This window comes from Mauremys mutica, chromosome 5, assembly GCF_020497125.1.
Source record: "Mauremys mutica isolate MM-2020 ecotype Southern chromosome 5, ASM2049712v1, whole genome shotgun sequence".
In the NCBI taxonomy this organism is placed as follows: Eukaryota; Metazoa; Chordata; order Testudines; family Geoemydidae; genus Mauremys; species Mauremys mutica.
The window spans coordinates 142,159,893-142,182,949 of record NC_059076.1 but is presented as its reverse complement, the minus strand read 5'-3'; the positions used below and the strand labels follow the sequence as shown (position 1 = coordinate 142,182,949).

General features: G+C 52.9%; 1 protein-coding gene across 2 annotated transcripts in view; it reads left to right on the top strand.

Annotated features, from left to right (window-relative positions):
- Positions 1-7,403: 7,403 nt before the first annotated feature.
- Positions 7,404-23,057, top strand: part of LOC123371092 (C-type lectin domain family 4 member F-like) — an 83,173-nt gene continuing 67,519 nt past the window's right edge. Inside the window, exons 1-7 of one of the 2 annotated variants that reach the window (XM_045018287.1) lie at positions 7,404-7,555; positions 12,311-12,430; positions 13,581-13,688; positions 15,616-15,753; positions 16,544-16,695; positions 17,588-17,706; positions 20,400-22,092. In XM_045018287.1, the coding sequence (XP_044874222.1) occupies positions 7,495-7,555; positions 12,311-12,430; positions 13,581-13,688; positions 15,616-15,753; positions 16,544-16,695; positions 17,588-17,706; positions 20,400-20,562 (861 nt within the window). In that variant the 5' untranslated portion in view covers positions 7,404-7,494 and the 3' untranslated portion in view covers positions 20,563-22,092. Of the gene's footprint in view, positions 7,556-12,310; positions 12,431-13,580; positions 13,689-15,615; positions 15,754-16,543; positions 16,696-17,587; positions 17,707-20,399; positions 22,093-23,057 lie in introns of those variants that run through there. The other variant, XM_045018288.1, reaches the window with a different exon arrangement.

Below are 23,057 nucleotides of genomic sequence, written 5' to 3'. Positions count from 1 at the left end.
GCTGGAAGTTGACTAAGAAGTAGCAATTGGCAAGTCTTAGTCATTGAGTAACCAATGTTTTTACATACCCTTTTTCCGTTGGTAATTTCACTTTGTGCCTTAAAAAATTTTTTTATGTCCATCCTTTTATTCCCCCCAACAGATAAACCCTGTATCTCATGCATATTTTGCCTTTAAATGTGCCTTTACCGCCTCAGGATGTTTCTCTATTAACAGGCTGGCGATTCTTGACCTCCGCCCTTCTGCAACATTGGTTTCTGGAAATACAGTTAAAATGGTTGTTAAGCCTTTTCTGCCTAATGCAGTATTTACTTTTTATTGTAACACAGTACACAACAATGGTAGCAACAAGACAAACAGCACAAGACAAAACATAAAACACAAAACACAATCTTTGTCGCAACAATAGATCCATGGTATTCTGGGTTGCTCCTCAGCTGGTACCAGCTTTTCCTGATTTTCTGAAAGACAAAAAGAACATATTGCTACCCCTTTTTTGGGGTGGCAGATTATTGCTTAAAATCATAGAATCATAGAATCATAGAATTCAAGATCAGAAGGGACCATTATGATCATCTAGTCTGACCTCCTGCAAGATGCAGGCCACATAAGCCGATCCACCCACTCCTTAAGCAAGCGACCCCTGACCCATGCTTCGGAGGAAGGCGAAAAACCTCCAGGGCCACTGCCAATCTACCCTGGAGGAAAATTCCTTCCCGACCCCAAATATGGCGGTCAGCTGAACCCCGAGCATGCGGGCAAGACTCTCCAGCCATACCCTCTGGTAAAAGGCTAACAATATCCTATCATTGACCCATTGTACTAATTACCAATGTGGCACTTAATTGACCTATTGACTAAGCCCGTTATCCTATCATACCATCTCCTCCATAAACTTATCTAGCTTAGTCTTAAAGTCATGGAGGTCCTTCGCCCCCACTGTTTCCTTCGGTAGGCTGTTCCAGAATTGCACTCCTCTGATGGTTAGAAACCTTCATCTAATTTCACGCCTAAATTTCCTGACTGACGATTTATATCCGTTTGTCCTCGTGTCCACATTAGCACTGAGCTGAAATAATTCCTCTCCTTCCCTGGTATTTATCCTTCTGATATATTTAAAGAGTGCAATCATATCTCCTCTTATCCTTCTTTTGATTAAGGAAAACTAACCGAGCTCCTCAAGTCTCCTTTCATACGACAGGCTTTCCATTCCTCGGATCATTCTAGTGGCCCTTCTTTGTACCCGTTCCAGTTTGAATTCATCCTTCTTAAACATGGGAGACCAAAACTGCACACAATACTCCAAATGAGGTCTTACCATCACCTTATATAATGGGACTAGCACCTCCTTATCCCTACTAGAAATAACTCGCCTAATGCATCCCAAGACCGCATTAGCTTTTTTAACGGCCACATCACATTGCCTACTCATAGTCATCCTACTTCCTTTTACAAATATCCTTGCTGATTGCTGGCAACAAAGAGGAATTACCCCCATACGTTCCTGTGGTTTTGTTCTATAGGCAGGCCAGGTTTCAATGGCTCCTACCTTTTAACGGTTTAGGGGGAATTATAGGTTTCAGAGTGGCAGCCGTGTTAGTCTGTATCAGCATAAACAAGGAGGCGTCCTTGTGGCACCTTAGAGACTAACACTTTTATTTGGGCATACGTTTTTGTGGGCTAGAGCCCACTCCCTCAGATGCATGAAGTGAAAAATTGAGGAGCAGGTGTAAACACATGACAGGATGGGGGTTGCTTTACCAAGGGTGAGGTCAGTCTAAGGAGATAAGAGTTCATTCTTGATCCTCTCTGGTTTGCTGTATAGGATGTTGATCAGGTGGTTCCGCAGTTTCTTTGAGAGTGTGGCACAATCTCTCACCATAGTCTGCGTGGTATGTTGATTGTAATGGATTCTTTACCTTCAGTCCTTTGGTATTATGTCCATTTCTTTGCGTTTGGAAAGGAAGATGATGTCTGTCTGTATCTGCACGAGTTTTTTCATGAAGTTGATGGATTTCCACTTCATACGGCTGAATTCAGTGCCTTGCATGGTGACAGGTTCCAGAGTGGTAGCCGTGTTAGTCTGTATCAGCAAAAACAACGAGGAGTCCTTGTTCCGCCATTACATTCATGAGGTGGTGAACCTCGGTTTGCCTTCTTATACAGCAGACCAAGTTTGCAATATTTCTCTGCTGTGCTAAGCTTTAAGTGTATTCACAGGTAATAGCTGAGAAGCATCATTACCATATGACCTTAAAGGTTTTTCCAAAAATCATACACACTATACATTGTTACAGGGGTACTTATTAACATTAAATTTATCCCAATGTTTAATATTAAGATCAAGTCTATTCAAAGTATCTTGTTATACCATGCCTTTTATTTAGACAATCTGTTTTTGAGGCCAGTGTGTACAATGTTCTCTTGAAATCTTTGCATAGGCTTTTTAATGTAATTATTTCCTTGGGGTTTTGGTGAATTAAAAGGTAGGGGTGTCATGCATATAAGCAGACCCCTTTCGTACCTGTCTTCAGATTTCAGCACTGCATACACACAGAAAAAGGATATTTTTTCCTACTTGGCGTTAACCTGTCCCTCTCATATTTTTAGGTTTGACTTCGTTTTCCATCTTCCTCTGGAGGGTCATAATTTGAGCCTTTTGGTTTCAGGTAGTTTGTTTGCTGGCCAGGCATATTCATTATCTACAGCTCCTTTGTGGTGCCATTTATGGGCAGTTCTCTCTTTCCTCTATCAGTTAGGTGATTCGCATTAACACAGACGCTTTCTGGCTTGCTTTTGCCTCCAAAGCCATCAGCAGCTCAGAGACCGTGTGTTAAAAGGGACAAAATCAACTTCCACCCGAGTTTTGATTTCTTTTCACTTTCAACTCCTGTTTCCAGAACACCCAGCCAGCTGAAAAAGAAAACACAACCTATTGTGGCTCCCTTTAGAGCTCTAATAGGATTTTAATTAAGTAGCATGTTTTGTTTGCATTTCTTTTACCCCTTCTGCAACATACACTGCACATTTCCTGGGAAAAAATGCACCTTCCTTTCATAGTTTTACTTCTATAACATTATATTAGCCATATCAACTTTTACATAAGGTGTAACTGTTTCTTTTGTGCTCACAGAGTTTTCATGTACCTTCATCAAAGTACAATCTGATTACTCAGAGCCACCTTAAGGCTCAGTGTTTCTAATGTTGCCTCTTTTTTTGTGTGCACCTCACCCCTGCTGTTGCTCCAGAGAGGCACTGTCTTTTTTCCTTATTTCTTTTACTACAGCTCTTATCTGCTATTTTGTTACCAAAAACAAAAAAAAATAACAACAAAAACACAAAGGATCCAGAATTTCTTCCCCTTCTCCTGGCTGAGTGTGGCTCTCAAGTGGCACAGCGGCAGCCCGTCTGCCGGTGGGGAACATAAGATGCATCCCGAGGGAGAGACCAGTCCTGAAGGGTCCCCCTACCTCAAAGTTTTCCCACTTATTTATAACACAATGACATGTCCCTTAAAGAAAACTTGTTCAGCAAGCAATTTCAATGGCCCAGCAAGAGGCTTCCTTCTGATTATTGATTAATCAGGTGGGGGGTTTTCCCAGCGTTTGCAGCCTTGAGAACCTGTCAGACACATTCTTGAGGGCACATCCTGCTCCTCTAAAATGCATGCATCAGCAACTTCAACACAGTTCTTATCAGGAAGGACATGGGGTCAAGCTGCCCTTTCTGTGGCACCCAAACCCCCATCCCCTCCTTCCTTGGTCAAGCTAAGCCTGCTGCATGAACACTTTACAGCCTGCTTTTAGCACTAAGCTATAGTGGTTTCAGGCACTTCACTGGTTTGCCAAAATCTCCCCGTACACTGAGTGTAGGTCTGGAGAGCACACGGATCGAGTCTGCAGGTGACACAAGGCTAGGCGGGAAGGGTTGCAACACTTTGGAGGATAAAGCTAAAATTCAGAGGGATCTTGCTAAGTTGGAGAACTGGGCTATAGACAACAACATGAAATTCAACAAAGACAAACGTAAGGTGCTGCACATAGGGAAGAACAACCAAATGCACAAATACAGAATGGGGAGAAACTGGTTTGGCAGCAGCACTGCTGAGAAGGATCTGGGTTGGTGGATCCCAACCTCAACATGAGTCAGCAATGCGATGCTGTTGTAGAAAAAGCAAATGAAGTTTTAGGTTGCATTAACAGAGGCCTCGCATGCAAGTCACAGGAGGTGACAGTACTCACTCAGGTAGCTCCAGCCAGGCCTTTCCCTCTTGCTGGTGTGGGGGAAGGTGCTCCCAGGATCCCGTCTGGATCCTCCACAGGTCTCTTTCTGCCCTTTCCCCGTCTATCAGGGCACCAGGCACCAGCTCTCCCTGAGTGAGGGAGCTCTACCAGTCCCTTGCAAAGCTCTGGGCCTCTCCCACCAGCCCCCTATGTCTTTCTGAGCCCCTTGTCTCCCCTCTGTGGGACAGCAGGCTGCATTTTACAAGCAGCCCTGCCCCTACTCCAGGCTACCATGACGTGATGTCTGATCCAGCCAGTGTCCCAAACCCATCACCTGGAGTGGGGGCTAACTGCACACTGATGGGGCTGAGCCCAAATCCCCTAAAAGGCCAGCCCACCCCAATAGCACCCACCTGGCAGGGGAGGGGGAAGCCGCTGCCAGGAGTCAGGCCGGGCTGGATCAGTGGCGATGCTGCAGCATGGCACAGAGATGCAATGGGCTGGGGGAGGCGGAGGCAGAATTATGTGTAACTGTGACACCCCCCTTCCCTGCCCCTCAGCACAACTCCCTGCTGAAACGCAGGCCTGAGCTCTGTCTTTTCAGGGCTTCAAAATAGAAACGTTTTGCACAGAACTGAAGCTCAGAGCTACGGTACCAGCCCCTGCCTGTAGGGGTTAACGACAGCTGCCAGTCAGCTCAGAGAGTCCCAGACAATTTCTTAGTGAGCGAACGTTTAACACACACACAGCCCCTCGCAGACAGTATGCGGGACACTTTTCAGTCCCGTCAGCAGCGCGGTTCGGCAGTAAATCTGTGGGGTTCCTTACAGAGACTCCCGGTGCTGTTGCTGTTACATGTATTTCAGTGCAAGGTAACAACACAGCACTCACTTGTGGAGTTTGGGCCTCACCTTCCGAGCATTCCCCTCTGACCTCACACTGATCATGTCCCAGTCTCTGTGTGTGGGGGGGGGCACCAAATGTATGTGTCCCCCCTCCGGACTCTCCAGGGCCTGAGGAGAATGGCGGCCTCTCCGTCCCCACCCAGCACCTCAGAATCTCCTCAGCAAACACCAGCCAAAAGCCCCGTCCGGCCAGCAGCAATTCCCATGTAGCGCCCCCGCTCCACCTGGTCACCTTCTTTAATGCCAGTTGGCTTACAGGAGTTGATGGACAGATCTGGGTTCTCCTGGATCCCGCCACCCCCTCAGCAGGGTGAATCTTCTCTAGTTTTCCCTATGAATTTATTTGGCGGTGCCTCCACCCCCCCTCGCTCCTTCCTGGCAGGGTCACCAGGGCAGCTTGGGCGGAAAATCTTACCACAGGGGAACTCCCACTTACTTGCCAGATCGTTGGAGACTCCCAAGAAACAACACAAACACATACAATGTATTCAACACAGTAATTGTATTAAACAGGAGACAAACATACCATAACAGGGTAAAACACTGCTAATACCCGTGACTTTCCCCAGTCACGTCACGGGACCTGATGTATGAAATGTAAGATCAGTGTCCCGTCGGTACCGTACTTTGTTGGGGCCTTTGATGATCTATGACCACAAGATCGTCTCTGCAGTGGTTTAGCCGTGTGGCTGGCTGGGTTCAGTACAACCCAAAGGACTCACAAGTGGGAGGAGGTGGTAAGTCCTTCCACAGGTTTAATAAGCAGCAGGTTATAAAATCCCCAAACCGTCACTCCCTGGCTTGGGGACACAGTTCAGGGAGTAGGGGGTCCCCAAAACAAATTCCCTGGTGCCCTCACAAACTCCATGAATGATCCTCAGGGTCAGAGCTGCCTCTGGACCCCTCGGTCACTGCAGAGGGGCTGGTCTCTGCTGGCCGGGATCCTCCTCAGGCAGGAGTCAGGCTGCGTCGATCCCAGGATTTCCCCTCCCCACAAAGGGGTGCAGGGCTCAAAGTGCAGGTTACACAACTACACTAAACTCCAAACTGTCGTCTCCTAGCCCAGCGCCCAGACACACCCCCAGCAGGCAGCAGCCCTGGACTAGAAGCCAGAGCAGAGCTGAGCATGTGGGGACTGGTCTCACCTAGGGAGCTGGAGACTGAACTCAGCCTGGCTGGGGAAGTTTCCCAGCAAAACTCGACAAACTGGGAGTGATCAGTGGAGAGGAAAAAGCCAGCAAGGCTGCTTGTCCTTCCTGGAAACCTCCTGTACTGCCCCAGAGATGGCGACCGAGGCCGTGTCTACGCTACAAAGTCATGTCGGCGTTCAGTCACCAACGTTTGTGTATCGCTGGGCATGTGCCCACTTGGCTGCTTGTACCAGTGCTGCTCGTACTCACCAGGAGTGCTTGTGTAACACACTAACCTTTGATTCCACACGTGCCCCCTCTCATCCCATGTTACCGCCGGAGCAGTGAGCAGGGTCTGTCTCTTTGGACAGCAGAACTCCCACCCGTGGATTGTCACACATAGGAAAAAGATGCAGATTTGGACAGTCGTGGATGCCCCAGGATAGGGCCGGCCTTCGGGGCGGGCGATGTGGGTGACTGCCCAGGGTGCCATGGTCAGGAGGGGAGAGGACGTGGTCCGGAGGCAAGGAGCAGGACACAGGCCTGGCCCCACACTGCCCCCAGCCTGCCCCTCACCGTGCTTCAGCGGGATCCTGCTGGAGGCCCCACAACACAAGTGGGCCCAGGACACAGAGCAGGATGCCATGGCTGGGGTGGAGCTGGGGGTATCCCAGGAGGGGAGAGGGCCCATGCTGCCCCAGGCCCAGCCCCTCCGCTGCACGGCCTCCGACAGCCAACCGCACGCGCAGCGCACGGGGATGATGCCTTTACGCTCTCGCCAGAGCCCCACCCGCAAGAGGGGGCCATGAAAGGCTGGGCCCAGGGGGCTGGAACAATGTGAATAGTGGGGGTGCTGAGAGCCACTGAACCGAACTGTAACCCTGCATGTGATGGAAACCGCCTCCAGCCAGGGGGTGCGGCAGCCCCCCTAGATCCAGCACCTATGGCCAGGCGCTGCTGACAGAGCGCTGTCTTCCTCCTCCCTCACGCCTCCTTCCCTCATCCACCTGCCTCTGCCCTCCATGCCTTCCCCTCTCCGCCTCCCTCTCCCGTCCAACCATCTCTCATCTCCACACCTCCCATTACCCCTCCTTCCCTCATCCAACCACCAGGCATCACATCCCATTTCTATTTCTGGACCAGGGCTGCTGTCAGAGGGAGGCTCTAACCCAGCAGGCTGCTGAAAGGACCCACTGGCCAGTGATCAGGGGCTCGGCTCAGCGCGAAGGCAGGACAATGGCGTATGAGGATATCTATGAGAACATGCCGATGACGGAAGCTGCTCCCCACCCAAAAGGTAAACACTGAGGCTGCACCAGACCCTGGACTCCCGCTGGCCTCTCCTTGGCTTTGTGGTCTCTGCAGAGCGTCCTGGGTAGCGATCACTTGCTCCACTGACCACGTCCCCAGAGCTCAGCCTTGTGCTGGCCAGACAGCACCACGGGCAGTGGGCGAGGGTGCTCGGTCAGTGCTTCCCAGTGCGTTCTCTCCCCTGCCAGTCCCCAACGGGAGAAGGGCACAGGGGGAGAGATGGGAGTCCCTGCACGGCATCCCAGCCTCCTGCCGGGCAGCGCAGTGCCATGGGCTGGCCATAAAAGCCAGCCAGGCTCCCCCTCCCCAGCTCACTGCCACCATCAGCCTCTCCCAGGAGGAGATCACCAGGGTCGAATCCTCACAGCCCCCATCTCTGGGGACCAGCTCCCTCTCATCCCCCCATTTCACAGTGACACCTCCTTTCCTTACCCTCTGCCCCTTCCCTGTCCGAGCACACGCGTCTAACCGTGAGCAGGGGCAGGGAGATGTAGCTGTGTTAGCAGAGAAGGGTTTTCCCCAGGGCTCGGGGACGGGCGGAGGGAACCTGTTCCTCCAAGGACAAGGAGCAAATGGAGCTGGAAGTGCTGAGATAAGGACCAGGCTGTTTTCCTAAAGCTCCCAGCACAAGGGGCCCCTCTCAGAGCTTTCGCTGGGTGACTGGGAAACAAAATGGCAGATGAAATTCAATGTTGATAAATGCAAATTAACGCACATTGGAAAACATAATCCCAACTGTACTTATAACACGATGGGGTCTGAATTAGCTGTTTCCACTCAAGAGAGGGATCTTGGAGTCACTATGGACAGTTCTCTGAAAACATCCACTCAATGTGCAGCTGCTTCAAAAAAGCGAACAGAATGTTCGGCATCATTAAGAAAGGGACAGAAAATATCATATTGCCTCTATATAAATCAATAGTACGCCCACATCTTGAATACTGCGTGCAGATGTGGCCGCCCCATCTCAAAAATATATATTGAAATTGGAAAACGACTAAGGGGGGATACGCCTGAGATCTTTAAAATCATGACTGGTGTGGAGAAAGTACATACGGAAGTGTTCTTTACTCCTTCACATAACAAAAGAACTAGGGGCCACCAAGTGAAATTAATAGACAGCAGGTTTAAAACAAGCAAAAGGAAGTATTTCTTCACAAAATGCACAGTCAACCTGTGGAACTCCTTGCCAGAGGATATTGTGAAGGCCAAGACCATAACTGAGTTCAAAGAAGACCTAGATAAGTTCATGGCCGATAGGTCCATCAATGGCTGTTAGCCAGGATGGGCAGGGATGGTGTCCTTAACCTCTTTGCCAGAAGCTGGGAATGGGCGACTGGGAATGGATCACTCGATAATTGCCTTGTTCTGTTCATTCCCTCTGGGGCACCTGGCACTGGTCTCTGTCGGCAGACAGGACACTGGGCTAGATGGACATTTGGTCTGACCCAGTCTGGCCGTTCTCATGTTTGGTTGTACAGGTATCAGCTGAACAAGGGCCTATTTATCCCCTTTGGTTTCAGTGCAATCCAGATGCCATGTGGAAGCTGTTCTGGATGTGAACACATGAAAGATGCCCGGAAGGGTCAGGAGACAGGCAGGGAGATGGGGCTGACGGAAGTGGAGGGTGTGGGTGAGGATATGAGGTTCAGTAGGCAGCTGCAGCTAAGCACCGAGCTCAGCTAGGCTCTCTGCTGCGACAAAGGAAAAGCTGGATATGAGTCAGCAGTGTGCACTTGTTGCCAAGAAGGCTAACGGCATTTTGGGCTGTATAAGTAGGGGCATTGCCAGCAGATCGAGGGACGTGATCATTCCCCTCTATTAGACATTGGTGAGGCCTCATCTGGAGCACTGTGTCCAGTTTTGGGCCCCACACTACAAGAAGGATGTGGAAAAATTGGAAAGAGTCCAGCGGAGGGCAACAAAAATGACTAGGGGGCTGAAGCACATGACTTACGAGGAGAGGCTGAGGGAACTGGGATTGTTTAGTCTGCAGAAGAAAAGAGTGAGGGGGGATTTGATAGCAGCCTTCAACTCCCTGAAAGGGGGTTCCAAAGAGGACGGTGTCACGGAGTCCCCGGGTGATGCTCTGGAACTGCTCCCCACAAAGCCAGTCAGGACTTTGGGGAGCCTCCTCTCCCATGGAGCAGACTGTCTGCAGGGCAAGAAGCTCACACGGCTTCACCTCCTGGGTCTCTTCTGGGAGCATGTAGCATATGCACCTTTGTGCGCTTCCCACGCGAGTCTGCCCAGGCAGGTGTGAGGAAGTGGGAATGTTCCGGCTGTCTGATGTGAATGCTGAGAGGGGAGTATTGACCTGGGAAGGTTGCAGGGGAGTTGTGCTGGGACTGGCTGCACTGGGGAAGGGAGATACCTGAGACCCCAGGAGGGGAGTTGGAGGCCAGGTGACACCTCTGCCCGGGACACTGGACAAAGGACAGAGGCTGGGGGAGGAGCCGGGGGGAGGCTGAGTGAGAGGCTGGGGGGAGTTTCAGTTTGGGAGCTGGCTGGGAAATGGAGGGGAGCCCCGACGGGGCTTGGGCTTCCCAACGGGGCTGTGGACCTAACTACAGGGGGTCCTGTTATCTGTACCGGCAAGACCTGTTTTGGACTCTGTTCCTGTTGTCTAAATAAACCTTCTGCTTTACTGGCTGGCTGAGAGTCATGGTGAATTGCAGGAAGCCGGGGGTACCGGGCCCGGACTCCCCCACACTCTGTGACAGCAGAGTTCTGGGGAAGCCAGAGGGTCCTGCACACCCCCCCACTTTTCAGTTAGATGTGACTCTGAGCCAGCCAGTAAAACAGAGGTTTAGTTGCTAGGCGACAGAGTGTCCGGTTAGAAACTGAGGCACCCACACAGTATTCAGAGGAAACATTACGAACAGCCCCATTTTGTCACATCTCTCCCCTCTTCGAGACCGAACTGAGCGAGGTCACTTTAGCCAGTGACCTGGGGAAGTTTGAACCCAGCAACGTTTCCATGGGTGCCCCAGCATCTCTCCCATTCCTTGGTGGGAGTTACACCAGGACAGTCCAGTTTCACCCCCTCCCGTGGGTCTGTTGTGCTTGATGGCGCTTGCAGGCTGCGTGTGGGAAGGTTCATGCAGCCCGGGCCCTTTTGCCACCCCAATACCCCTGGGGTTTAAACTGGGATTGGGTCTTTTCCCAGAGCTCAAGTTTGGAGGGCTGCATTTTGGGCTCTCTTGGTTAACAGCCCCCAGCTTGACCTTGGCCACCCTCTGAACAGGTGTGTCTGTTCCCAGCAGCTTGGCCTCAGCCCCTTGCATTTGACGCCGCCACGTCGGAGGAGAGTGGTCAGTATACACAGTAAAGTGCTGCCCAAAATGATACAGCTGCAGCTTTCCAAGGGCCTGCACCATGGCTGGGCATTTTTTTTTTTGAGGCCGCATAGTTCTGCTTTTGGGGCAGCCGTTTTTTGCAGTTCCACTTCATCACAGATGGATCTAGACTGTTCTCAGTGGTGGCAGATGACAGAACAAGGAGCAATGGTCTCAAGTTGCAGTGGGGGAGGTCTAGATTGGATATTAGGAAACACTATTTCACTAGGAGGGTGGTGAAGCACTGGAATGGGTTCCCTAGAGAGGTGGTGGAATCGCCTTCCTTAGAGGTTTTTAAGGTCAGGCTTGACAAAGCCCTGGCTGGGATGATTTAGCTGGGAATTGGTCCTGCTTTGAGCAGGGGGTTGGGCTAGATACCTCTTGAGGTCCCTTCCAACCCTGATATTCTGTGATTCTATGAACACATAAGGAAAAATGTAGTCTGCGCTCAGTGACAGAGAAGCTCCTCCCAGAATCTGTTTCAGGAAAGGCTGAGAACTGTAAACTCAGTACATTAGTGAGAGGCAGCTTCACCCTTTGGTTACCGTGAGAGAAGCCACTTCTGCAATGTAAGGGGATGATCTGGGCATCTGAGTGTTGTCTGCTGGTTCCAGGAACCACACCCCATGGGGGAGCGGCGCGAGCTAATGGCTGAGGCCCAGATCAGACAGGGAGGGGGTGCGGCAGGCTGAGACTTTCAGGGAGAGGAGAATCTGACAGTCTTGTGTCTCCAAGCAGCTGCCGTTCACCCTGGGGAGACCAAATCCAGAGCACACCGAGCACACTTACTTCTGTCTACACATAGATCCTGGCTCGAATGCAGCTCTCGTCTTCTCCCTTTAATGTGCAGGGGAGACACAGTCTTCTCGCTTTGCCCTATGATTCACCCCTTGGCTGCCTTGCAGGGAGGAGCCCAGCATCCTGGGGATGGGTTATCAGACAGGGATGCTGTAGAAAGGCCCTTCTGAGCACACTGCTGCTGTCAGCCCCACTTTTCTCCTGCAAAGAATCATTTCCCATCATTTCACTGCCTCATTGAGTTCATATTTCATAAGTTGTTTCAGGTTCCTTTCCGCACTTAGAAATACTCCTTTGGGCCTGGACTTCACAAGCCCTAAACGTCCCTCTCAAGAAATGCTTAGGCAGGGGGGAAATCCTGCTCCCAGATCTCTCTCACAGGACGCCTGCCTGGCACTAGAGTCACTCCTGATTTAGGGAGGGTCGCTGTTCACATTCGAGTTCAGGTCGGTTCTGACCTTATTTGGCCTCATTCTGCTGATGCTGTTAACCACAGTCAGGGACTAGGAGGCTGAGCAGGTATTGGATTTGGGGGGTGGAGTTTCCTCAGTCAGTGGCAGTTGAGCTGTAACTTTCCATGGATACGTTTCTTCTTCTCCTTCAAGGAAACCCTCCCGAGACATCGGTCCCTTGGCGGCACAGGGCGCGGGGCATCGTCGTCACTGCTGTCCTTCTCCTCCTGGGTCTGGCCCTGGCCACGTCCCTCATTGCTGTGACGCTTCTATGTAAGTTCAACTGCAGCTCCAAGCCCAACGTTTGCCAACTTCCATACAAGCCAGCTGGTTCGACTAGGCGGGGGAGGGGAACATATTTCAGCAGAATATTGATCACGTTTCCACTCTGTCCCTCCAAATAAATCTCCTGCTCCAGGGAGTTCGAATGGAGCTGTAAGATCTTGCCCTGCTGGTTTGATACTAGCACAGACTTTCTAAGTCTAACGATGGTCCAGCACTGGCACCGGTCACCGGGGGAGGCTGTGGAACCCCCATCACGGGAGGTTTTTAAGGACAGGTTAGACAACCACCTGTCAGGGATGGGCTGGGTGAACTTCATCCTGCCTGAGCATCACCTCAGGGACTTCAGATCACATGTGGCAGCCCCACATCCTCAACCTGCGCCCTGAGGGTCACGCTGGGTCCGTTCCTGACCACATATCACCAGCACGAGCCTCAGCCCCAGGCGTCCTCATGGCACCATTGAAATGCCCTACGGAGAGACCGGACGGCCCAGTGGTTCAGGTGCTTGTCTGGGGCCTCAGACTGCTGGGTTTAATTCCCTGCTCTGCCAAAGAGTCCCTGCCCTGGAGCCAGCGAACAGCTGAAAGCAGGGAGCTGGAGTGGAGAGCTCTTGGAGGAGAGGGGAGATAAGCCCCTGTTCCTTAGGGGCAGTGAGTGGCAAAGACGACTGGTGCCTCCCCGTGCTGGGGGGCCACAATCTAAAGGGGAGGACACGTGACCGCCCCACGTGTCTCCTCTGCCCAGCGACCCCCGTGCCCAGCCCAGGGCCACCATGCACTCCCTGCCCTGCCAGAGTTACCTGCGGGGGGCTCTGTCCTTCTCCCGCCGCGCCTCCCCCCAGCACATTGGGCCAGTCTCCCTGGCAGCCGGGCCCGGGCGAGGAGCAGGAGGGAGCCGCGTCTCATGAGGCTGAAGCCGGCCGCTCCAGGTCACTGCTCTGTGACATACACCAGGAGAGAGCCCCGAACGGGGCCTTGGCTGTGCCGGTGTCCCTCCTCGGGAGGGAAACTGTCCAAGATTAAAATAAAAGACGTCAGAGAGAACAGCCTCGCACTCGGAGCATGTTCCTTCTCTGCGCGTGGCTGGTCTCCAGCCGCAGTTCGGTTCGGTCGCTGACCTGCAGACGTGTGATTTCTAGATCTCCGGGCACAGAGCAAGCTGCAAGCGGTTGAAGAAGCGGTGCAGAAGCTCCAAGTCTCTCTGCAGCCTGACAACACCTCTGACGCGTCAGCGAAGGGATCAGACAGTAAGTCGCAGGACGAGGGTCTTAGGCATCAGGGTCAGTTCCCCTCCCTTGGCCTGGAAGCTGAGCACTCTCCTGCCTACAGGGATGGTGGGTGCCTGGCATCCTCCTGCTCCCCTCCATAGACTTCCCTGCCAGGAGGGCCCATCCCCTGTCTAATGAGCTGCTGCTCTGCACCTTCCTCTGCCAGCGGAGGCTCTGTTCCCAGGGACGAGCTGTGAGGATCGGCACTTGGACAGCCACAGTGCCCAGAAGCTGCACTCAGGTCCTGCTTTCCATAGCGCTAGGTGCTGCACAAACACACAGGAAAATGAGATCATAGAATCACAGAACCATCGGGTGAGAAGGGACCCCAGGGGCATCTAGTCTAACCCCTGCCAAGATGCAGGATTTGTTGTGTCTGACCCATCCCAGACAGACGGCTCCAGCCGCCTTTTGAATACCTCCCGTGAAGGGGCTTCCATGATTCCCTGAGGTGTCTGTTCCTGAGATTTCATCTCAATCTGTTATGCTGGAGTTATGACGGTGCAACATAGACCAGCCAAGAGCCCCGAACGGGGCCTTGGCCTTGCCAGTGTCCCTCCTCAGGAGGGAAGCTGTCCAAGATTAAAATAAAAGACCTCATAGAGAACAGCCTCGCGCTCGGAGCATGTTCCTTCTCTGCGCGTGGCTGGTCTCCAGCCGCAGTTCGGTTCGGTCGCTGATCTGCAAACGTGTGATTTCTAGATCTCCAGGCACAGAGCAAGCTGCAAGCGGTTGAAGAAACTCCAAGTCTCTCTGCAGCCTGACAACGCCTCGGACACGTCAGCAAAGGGATCGGACAGTAAGTCGCAGGAGGAGGGTCTTAGGCACCAGGGTCAGTTCCTGCCTATAGGGATGGTGGGTGCCTGGCATCCTCCTGCTGCTCTCCATAGACTTCCCTGCCAGGTGGTCCCATCCCCCGTCTAACGAGCTGCTGCTCTGCACCTTCCTCTGCCAGCGGAGGCTCTGTTCCCAGGGACGGGTGGCTGCTCCAGGCTCCCTCCTAGCTCCCTTCCTGGCAGTGGCAGGCTGGCTGCATCCGCCCCATGCTCCTGCGCAGGATGCCTAGTGGTCACCATCTTCCGTCCTTTCACTCTTGCTCCCTTCGCTCCATAGTTTTCACCTTGGCCCCTGTATTGTCAGGGTTGCATTGGCGGGAAAGACGGATGCAGCTCATGAGACACACAGGGGCCGAATTCAGACCCTGGTGTAAGCAGGACGTCAGTGGAGCTGCACTCGTGGGTCTCCATTTGCCCCCCAGTCCCTGAGCCCTCCCTGTGCAGCTCCAATAATTTGGGTACCTGCCACAGTCCCATTGCTGGAGGCAGAGCGCCCCCTTGTGGCCACGTCTCACAACTGTCTGTCTGTCTGGCACAGGGCTGCACATACAAACCCGTCCATGGATCAGGTTATTCAGCGTCCAGTCAGAAAATGGGCCTGAACTAAACCCCGGCACAGAACTCGCCTGAACGCTGGGCTGTTCAAAATCCCGGCCTGGAGCCCGGGGCCAGGGCTCGGGGCCATGGATGTTCTTGCAGCCCCAGCTCTGCCCCATGCTGCAGGGACCCACTCACAGCTCACAAGGGGGGAGCGATTGGGAAGAGGTGGCTGGGGAGATTGGGGGGACAGGGCTAGAATTCAGGAGAGCTGGGGTCAATTCCCAGCTCTGCTGCAAACTTCCTATGTGATCTTGGGCACCTCTCCCTGCACCTCGGTTCCCCTGCAGGAAAATCATCCTTTATTTCTCCCACCTCGCGTCGATTTTGACTGTGAGCTGTTGAGAGCAGGGACTGTCCCCTCCTGTCCGTACAGCGCCTGGCACACAGGGGCCGGCAGGTGCTGCTCTACCACACACGCTGATAATCAAGTGTTCTGCATCTCCACTGACGTCGCGGTGACTTTCTTCTAGGTCTGCAGCTATTGGATGAAGCGCAGGCAGAAGTCCGGCTGCTGAAAGCCCAGCTGGGTAACGTCAGTGCAGCATATGGAGAAATCCAGATCCGGCTGGACATCAGTGCAGCGCGAGCAGCAGTGCAAGGTCGCTGCAGTAAGTACTAGCTGCTGTGCTGGCTGGTGCTGTTTCTGCTGGTGCTGAGGATGAACGGAGGATTTCAGGCTCCCAGGCTGACAACGCAGCGACTTTCTCCAGCACCGAGTTCTCTTCCATTAAAATCACTGGTGGCTGCACCTGGGTCCACACCATGGTGATCGGTGTGGAGTTAAATTACACCCTAGGCCTTGTTAGCCTAATGGGAGCACCCAGCTGTCACTTCTTCTTAGATGCTCCAAACCCGTCAGGTCACAGGCAGAAAGTGACCCTGGCATTTCAGCGTATGGGGCGTTACTTTCAGAACCATCCCTGAGCCAGCGCCCCCGGCAGGGTGTTGCGGGAGGTGCCAAAGTGCAAAGACCCGAGACCTTCACCACTTATGATCAATGAAAATAGTTGATGCAAAACCAGGAGATCTTCTACCTCGGGCAGCTACATTCCCCCTCCTGAATTCCCCCTGCCAGCTCAGCTGCACAGTGAGTCTCCCCTTTCCCATTACAGCCGTGCTGCTCTGCACTGGGACCAGCGCCCATGCTCCAGCCCAGATGCAGCTGCATTTCACTGCTGGGGGAGTGACCCCGTGGTGTCTGCTTTCTGCAGCGCTCTTTGGGATCCATCACGTGGCCACAAAAGTTACTTATTGTGATGTTGGAGAATCAGGATTCACAAGCTCCCTGGGCTTGGGGCTGCTGAAGGGCAGGGGAAATGCAGCACTAGAAACCCTGAGTTCCCTGCATGTGTCCCTGTGACTTTAGCATGGGTGTCTCACCTCAGTCTCTGCTCCTAGGTGACGTGCTGAAATTGTTCTCCGGACGCTGGAGGTTTTACAGTGGGAACTTCTATTACTTTTCACAAGAAAAAAAGTCATGGGACGAGGCCGAGCAATTCTGTGTAAATTGGAAATTACACCTGACCTCTGTCTCCTCCCAGGCGGAACAGGTGAGCGCAGGAAGCTCCAAGGGGCTTGGATAATGGGTCAGTGCCTTGTTTCACACCAGAAGGAGGTGGGAGGGGGCAGCTGTAGTTCCAATTCTGCGATGTGCCTTTTGGCAAACTATCGGATAGGATGCAAAGCCTTAGTACCTGACTCAGGGCATTCACCCATCAGTTTAAAAGCAGAGATGGGCAGAGGAACAGATCCAGGATCTGGGGTGCCGGGGGGAGGTGGGGAGATTTGGGGTCAGGCTCATTTCTGATTTTCACTACTTCGAACGTAGCATTTCCTGCAAACCCAATGGCCTTTCCCAGTGAGGGCCCATTTGATCCCTCTCCCCAGGTCTGAGCTCCTGCTGGACAATCTAGGAGCCTGTATCTGGAAGGCTTGTGTGCAAGGGGCCATGCACCTCTCAGAGAATCCTCTCTCCCCACATGCCCACTGTAGCCCTCACCCCAGGCCTCTGCGGCACTTTCGGAGGAGAAAAATCCCACCCTCCAGCAGGGCCAGACTTTGCCCCCAGTTCTCTGCTCCGAGCTTTGCCTCCTGCAAGGGCAGGGGTCTGGTGTGAACCCTGAGGTGCCCGTCAGTACCTGCCGCAGCCCAGCTCTGAGGGGGCCGTGGGGGGAGTGTTCTGAGACAGGTCCCTGCTGCTAGCCCCAGGCAGATACAGATGCAGACGCAGACACAGAGCTGCTCCAGGGCTCCCTTAGGGTCTCCCAGCTAGTCACTGTCAGCGTTGGGGGCAGGACACCGCATCTCCCGCTGCCCAGTGCCCTGCTCACACCACCAGACGCCCTTTCCTCTCCCCCAAAATCTGTTCAGCCCAGGCAGCTGCGGCTGCATCCTGCATCCTCTCTTGGGTGACCTGCACATGCTGCAAACTGTGTTGTGCAGGAGTTTCTCTCCAACGAGACCCAGGGAGAAGATCACTGGATTGGACTCACCGACCGGGAGACAGAAGGCAGCTGGCGCTGGGTGGATGGCACAGAATACAGAGCAGACGCAAGCAGGGGGTGAGTAAAGCTTGAGAGACGTGATTATTTATTACACGTTTGCTCACAAGCTCTTTCGGGCAGCGTCTGTGCGGCCCCTGGTGTCTATGCAGCACCCGGCACAGCGGGCCCGATCCTGAGGGAGGCCCCCGGGCGCTGCCACGACAGCAGTGAATCCTCTCAGGAATTTCTGCTAATGCCCCTTTGCTTAGAGCAGGAGCCTCAACATGGAGTGTGTGTTCAGTGCCCACTGAGACCCAGGGCCAGAGCCTCCCCTGGGGTATCTCGGCATTGACTTGAATGAACCACAGGGATTTACACCAGCTGAGGATCTGGCCCCAAGTCGACTCAGTGCAGCCAGGGGAGTCTGGAGTGAGCGGCAGGTTCCCGCTCTCCTTGGGATTGCGCTGCGCTCTCCCCTCTGTCAGCATAGCCGGCAGGTTTGTATAATTTTTGGTGGGGCCCAAACGGGTGGGGCCCCCCCCGCTCCTGCCCTGTAAGCCGATATAAAATGAAGCTACAACGCGTCAGTGCCACAAGATTACAAGGGTCAATTAAAAGTGGAAAGTCATAAGCAGCACTTGCCTACTTCAATGTACAGTATTATATTTTGTTGCACCTATTGTGATGAAGTGGGAATGTTTTTAATATTTTCTCTGAATACTGTGTGGGTGCCTCAGTTTCCCCTGCAAGATGCCAACTGAAGGTGTTGGGGACAGAGAGATCAGGTGGCCTCCTTGTCCAGAAGAGACACAGAGGCCAGAGGAGGGAGTGTCAGTTTGGAGCTGGCTGGGGAAATGGGGAGAGACCCAGAACTTGGTTCTGGGCTCCCCACCCCCCAAGATGGACCTGACAGAGGGGTTCTGTTTTCTGTACCAACAAGCTCTGTTTAAACTGTGTTCCCGTCATCTAATAAGCCTTCTGTTTTACTGTCTGGCTGAGAGTCACATCTGACTGTGGAGTTGGGGTGCAGGGACCTCTGGTTGCCCCAGGACCAGCCTGGGCAGACTCGCTGTGGAAACTGCATGATGTGGAAGGGCATGCTGAATGCTCCGAGGTCAGACCCAGGAAGGTGTAAGCTTCTTGCCCTGGAGACAGTATGCTCCGAGAGAGGAGGCTCCCCCAGAGTCCTGACTGGCTTTGTATGGAGTTGTTCCAAAGCATCACAGCATCCCCTTCCACACCGTGAACTTCCCGGAAGTCCGCACAGGCACTAAGAATCCCTCCTCCGGCCTTTGTCTCTTTTCCAGGCATTAGGAGGCCACCCGATCTCTCTGTTCTCCAACACCTTCAGTTGGCACCTTGCAGGGGAAACTGATTTGGGAGAAATGAAGTAAAAGCTGCCCAAACCGAGCTTGAGCACTCCTGAATTTTGAGGTGTTCAAATCTGGAAGGCAGGTGCTGGGGGTGGGAGAGGGCTATGGGCTCCATGGGGGAGCATGGCGGCAACTGTCTGGAGCTGCACGGAGCCGGACACGCTGGTCTGAGTGGCACAGTAAGCGGTTTGGGGGCAGTCAAGGGACAAGGAGCAGGGGGGGTTGGATGGGGCAGAGGTTCGGAGGGGCAGTCAGGGGACAGGCAGCAATTGGATAGGCATGGGAGTCCAGGAGGTTTATGAGGGGACAGGTAGGAGGGTCCTGGGGGGAAGTTGGGTGGGGTTTCAGGAGGGGGCAGCTGGGGACAAGGAGAAGGGAGGCTTAGATAGGGGCTGAGGTCCCAAGGGACAGTTAGGGGCAGGGGTCTCGGGAGGGGGTAATCGGGGGACAAGGACCAGTGGTGCTTAGATAGGGGGTGGGGGTCCTGGGGGGCAGTTGGGGGAGGGGTCTGGGGAGGGGGCAATCAGCGGCCAGCGGCTGGGATTCAAAGGGCTCTGGGCTGCTGGCAGCTGCGGGGAGCCCAGAGCCTTTTAAATCCCAGCCGCGGCCGGGAGTCAGAGGGCTCTGGGCTGCCGGCAGCCGCAGGGAGCCCAGAGCCCTCTGACTCCCGGCCGCGGCTGGGATTTAAAGGGCTCTGGGCTCCCCGCCGCAGCGGGCAGCCCAGAGCCCTCTGACTCCCGGCCGCGGCTGAGATTTAAAAGGCTCTGGGCTCGCAGCAGCTGCCGGCAGCCCAGAGCAGGGGAGAAACCTAGCTCCAAATATTGCTGGAGCAGAGCCCCTGTCTGTGAATATTCCTGGGGCTAAAGCCCCAGGAGCCCATATAAGTTGGCGCCCATGTCTGTCAGACTGGGCATGGGGAGGCTGTGGGGCCGGGGGCATGGCCGGAGCCAGCTGCAGTCGGTGCAGTGACCTCAGGGGGCTCTGGGCGAGGCCCATAAGCAGGGCCAGGGAGAAGTTAATGACTGGCCCCCGCTGCCCTCTCTTCCCGTTCCTGCGTTCCCATCCCGGGGGTGCCTGGGACGTGCTGTGCCACCTGCTCTGGTTCTGGGCACTGAGATCCGAGTTGCTGCTGCTCAGCATTTGGAGCCACACACTGACTTTGGCTCTTTGCTGGCCTGTCAGGCACAGGGCAGGTGCTACCCCTGGCCGTCAGAAGCCCTTCGTTACCATGGCCACAAGAGCTGTGGAGAACTCTGAGGGGTGGCCGGGGGGTGCATCGCTTCACCGCGTCATTGCTGGGTGTCTTGGTCCCCTGCCAACAACAGAGTCCACAGAGCAGAACTGAGCTCAGGAATTGGCTGTGGTTCTCCCCTGAGACATTAACACTCTGATCCGTAGGTTCTGGGCACAGAATCAGCCAGACAACTACCATGAGGGGATTGGAGGCAGAGAAGACTGTGTTCACATCCATCCAATCAACCGGAATTTGTGGAATGATGCCAGCTGCTCTCTGCTTTCTAGGTGGATTTGTAAGCAGGCCCATGGACCAGCTGGGCTGTGACATGCAGTCCCAGCACCTCAGAAAGCGCCTTAATTTCCAAGCTAGAATATTTCCCAGCCACCCGCTGGTGAGGAGCTCAGTTTGACAGCAGCCTGTCTGGCAAGACATCACTTACCAATGGTTGTGGTTGTGAAACCCTCATTTCTGTGTGTTTTATTTTTTTGGCCCCCACTTTCCTATTGTTAATCTGTCTGGTTCTGTAACTGTTTCTCTCTGCTGTGTAATTAATTTTGGTAGGTGTCAGTTAATTAGGGTAGTGGGATATAATTGGTTAGCGAATTATGTTCCAATATGTTAGGATTGGTTAGATAGATTTCAGTACAATGATTGGTTAAGGTATAGCTGAGAATATTACTATATAAGCTGGGGTCAAACAGGAAGTAGGCAGGGAAATTGGAATCAAGTTTGCTGGACATTAACCCCAATAAACATCGCACTGTCTGCACTTCGGACTTCTGGTCTTTTGCCGCTTGCTGTCTGCATGACAAGAACCAGGGAAGTGGGCGGGTGGAGGGAAAGCCCTCTAACACTGCCCATAAACTAGGTGAATAGACCGAAGGCCATTAACAGCATCCCCATAATTTTTTTGATGTTGCAATATCATGACACACTTCTACAGGTTGCAACCCTAACCGCCGGCGGTAGTTAGATGGGGGAGAACGGAACTGGGTTTCTACTCTTAGGCTCTGATTTGCGTCTCAGGTACATACGTTTTCAAAGAACTGGCCCAGTTCCAAAGCGGTTATGACTGTGTCTTGACAGCAGAGGGAGTCTCCTGCGTTCCTTGGAATGTTTCTTGAGGATGTGCTCAGAGCAGCAGCAATAATTGCTTTTCTTTGGGACATGGGGGGAGGGGGGAGGGCTAGTTTCCAAAAAGGGCCAGGAATTAAATTGGAAATGGGTTGTATTTTGAGTGACTTTCTGTGCTAGAAAGTAGATTCTACTGCACCCAGGTAGAAACTGTAGTAAGACGAGGCCCTGGAACATAAATTCTTGCATCAGAGGCCCGGTATGAGGCCTAAGGCCTGAACTAAAGGAAGGATCAAGACTTTGCTCACATAAAGCCGAGTTAAGCTGTGAGCCAGAGGCAGGCCCTGCTCGCAGGAGCCGGCAAGGAAAGGGCTGATGCTGCAAAAAGACACATACCTGGACACTAGAGATACAAACATATGCTGGGATGGCACCAGAACACTCCAATGCTGGCACATTCCACACAGATAACCAGGAACAGGCGAACCCCTCCTAAAGACAGGGCCAAAAGGGTAATATGATGGATAGAGTGTTTTGTTCAAACCAACATGTGCAAGGTGAGAGGCGGCACCTTACTATGTAGAGAGGTTGTACCATGCTACGTGGAGGGGCTGCACCTCATACGACAGGAGTGATGTGTAACATGTTTGTACCGGTGTATAAGAAGGCATCCCTGGGGCGGTGTCTTGGTCCAGCCTAGGGGGCAGTGGAGTGTCCCACCACTGACTAAGACGGTCCATTGCCAGGGGGCACATATTCCTAGTATGTCCTGTAGAGTCTACAGGAAACTATTACTGTGCTTCATTTGACAATAAACCTGGCCGGTGCCTTCAGACCTTGTAACGTTATTGATATAAATTGGGACCATATAGAACATGGGTTGCAACCGAGGTCCTGTAGTGGCACCAAATCTTAGGTAAAGGGGTCATATAAAGTGTCTAAGACCAGGTTATGGGTTGCTGGTTATGATTATGCTGTCTGTATGTATGTATCATTTTTAGTTGAAGTTATGTATATTGGCTCTATACTGTCTGTATTTCAAGTTGGTGATGTGCTTCTGGGTGATATCCCAGACAAGCTGGTGTTAGCTCTGCTTAGCCTGCTTGATGGCCCATTAAGGACCATCAGCTACACAATTGACCCATGGAAAGAAGGCAGACACGCCTTGTGACTCAGCAAGGTATGCAGAGACTTGTCCATGTGACTGCAGACTCCATTTTGTGGTGATTTTCCACAGTAAGAACAAAGAGGTTCTTACACCTGAAAAAGCCTATATAAGGCTGATGCATCATCTCCATCTTGTCTTCAACCCTGCTTCTTACCTCTGGAGGGACTTTGCTACAAGCTGAAGCTCTGCACAAAGGACTGAGGACCCATCCCAGCGGAGGATGTACTCCAGAGACTTGATTTGAACCTGCAGTTTATTCCATCACTGCTGCAACCCTGAACTAAGAACTTTGCCATCACTGTATGTAATTGATTCCATTTAACCAATTCTACCTCTCATCTCTACCTTTTTCCCTTTGTAAATAAACCTTTAGATTTTAGATTCTAAAGGATTGGCAACAGCGTGATTTGTGGGTAAGATCTGATGTGTATATTGACCTGGGTCTGGGGCTTGGTCCTTTGGGATCGAGAGAACCTTTTTCTTTTATTGGGGTGTTGGTTTTCATAACCATTCATCCCCAGGACGGGTGCACTGGTGGTGATACTGGGAGACTGGAGTGTCTAAAGAAATTGCTTGT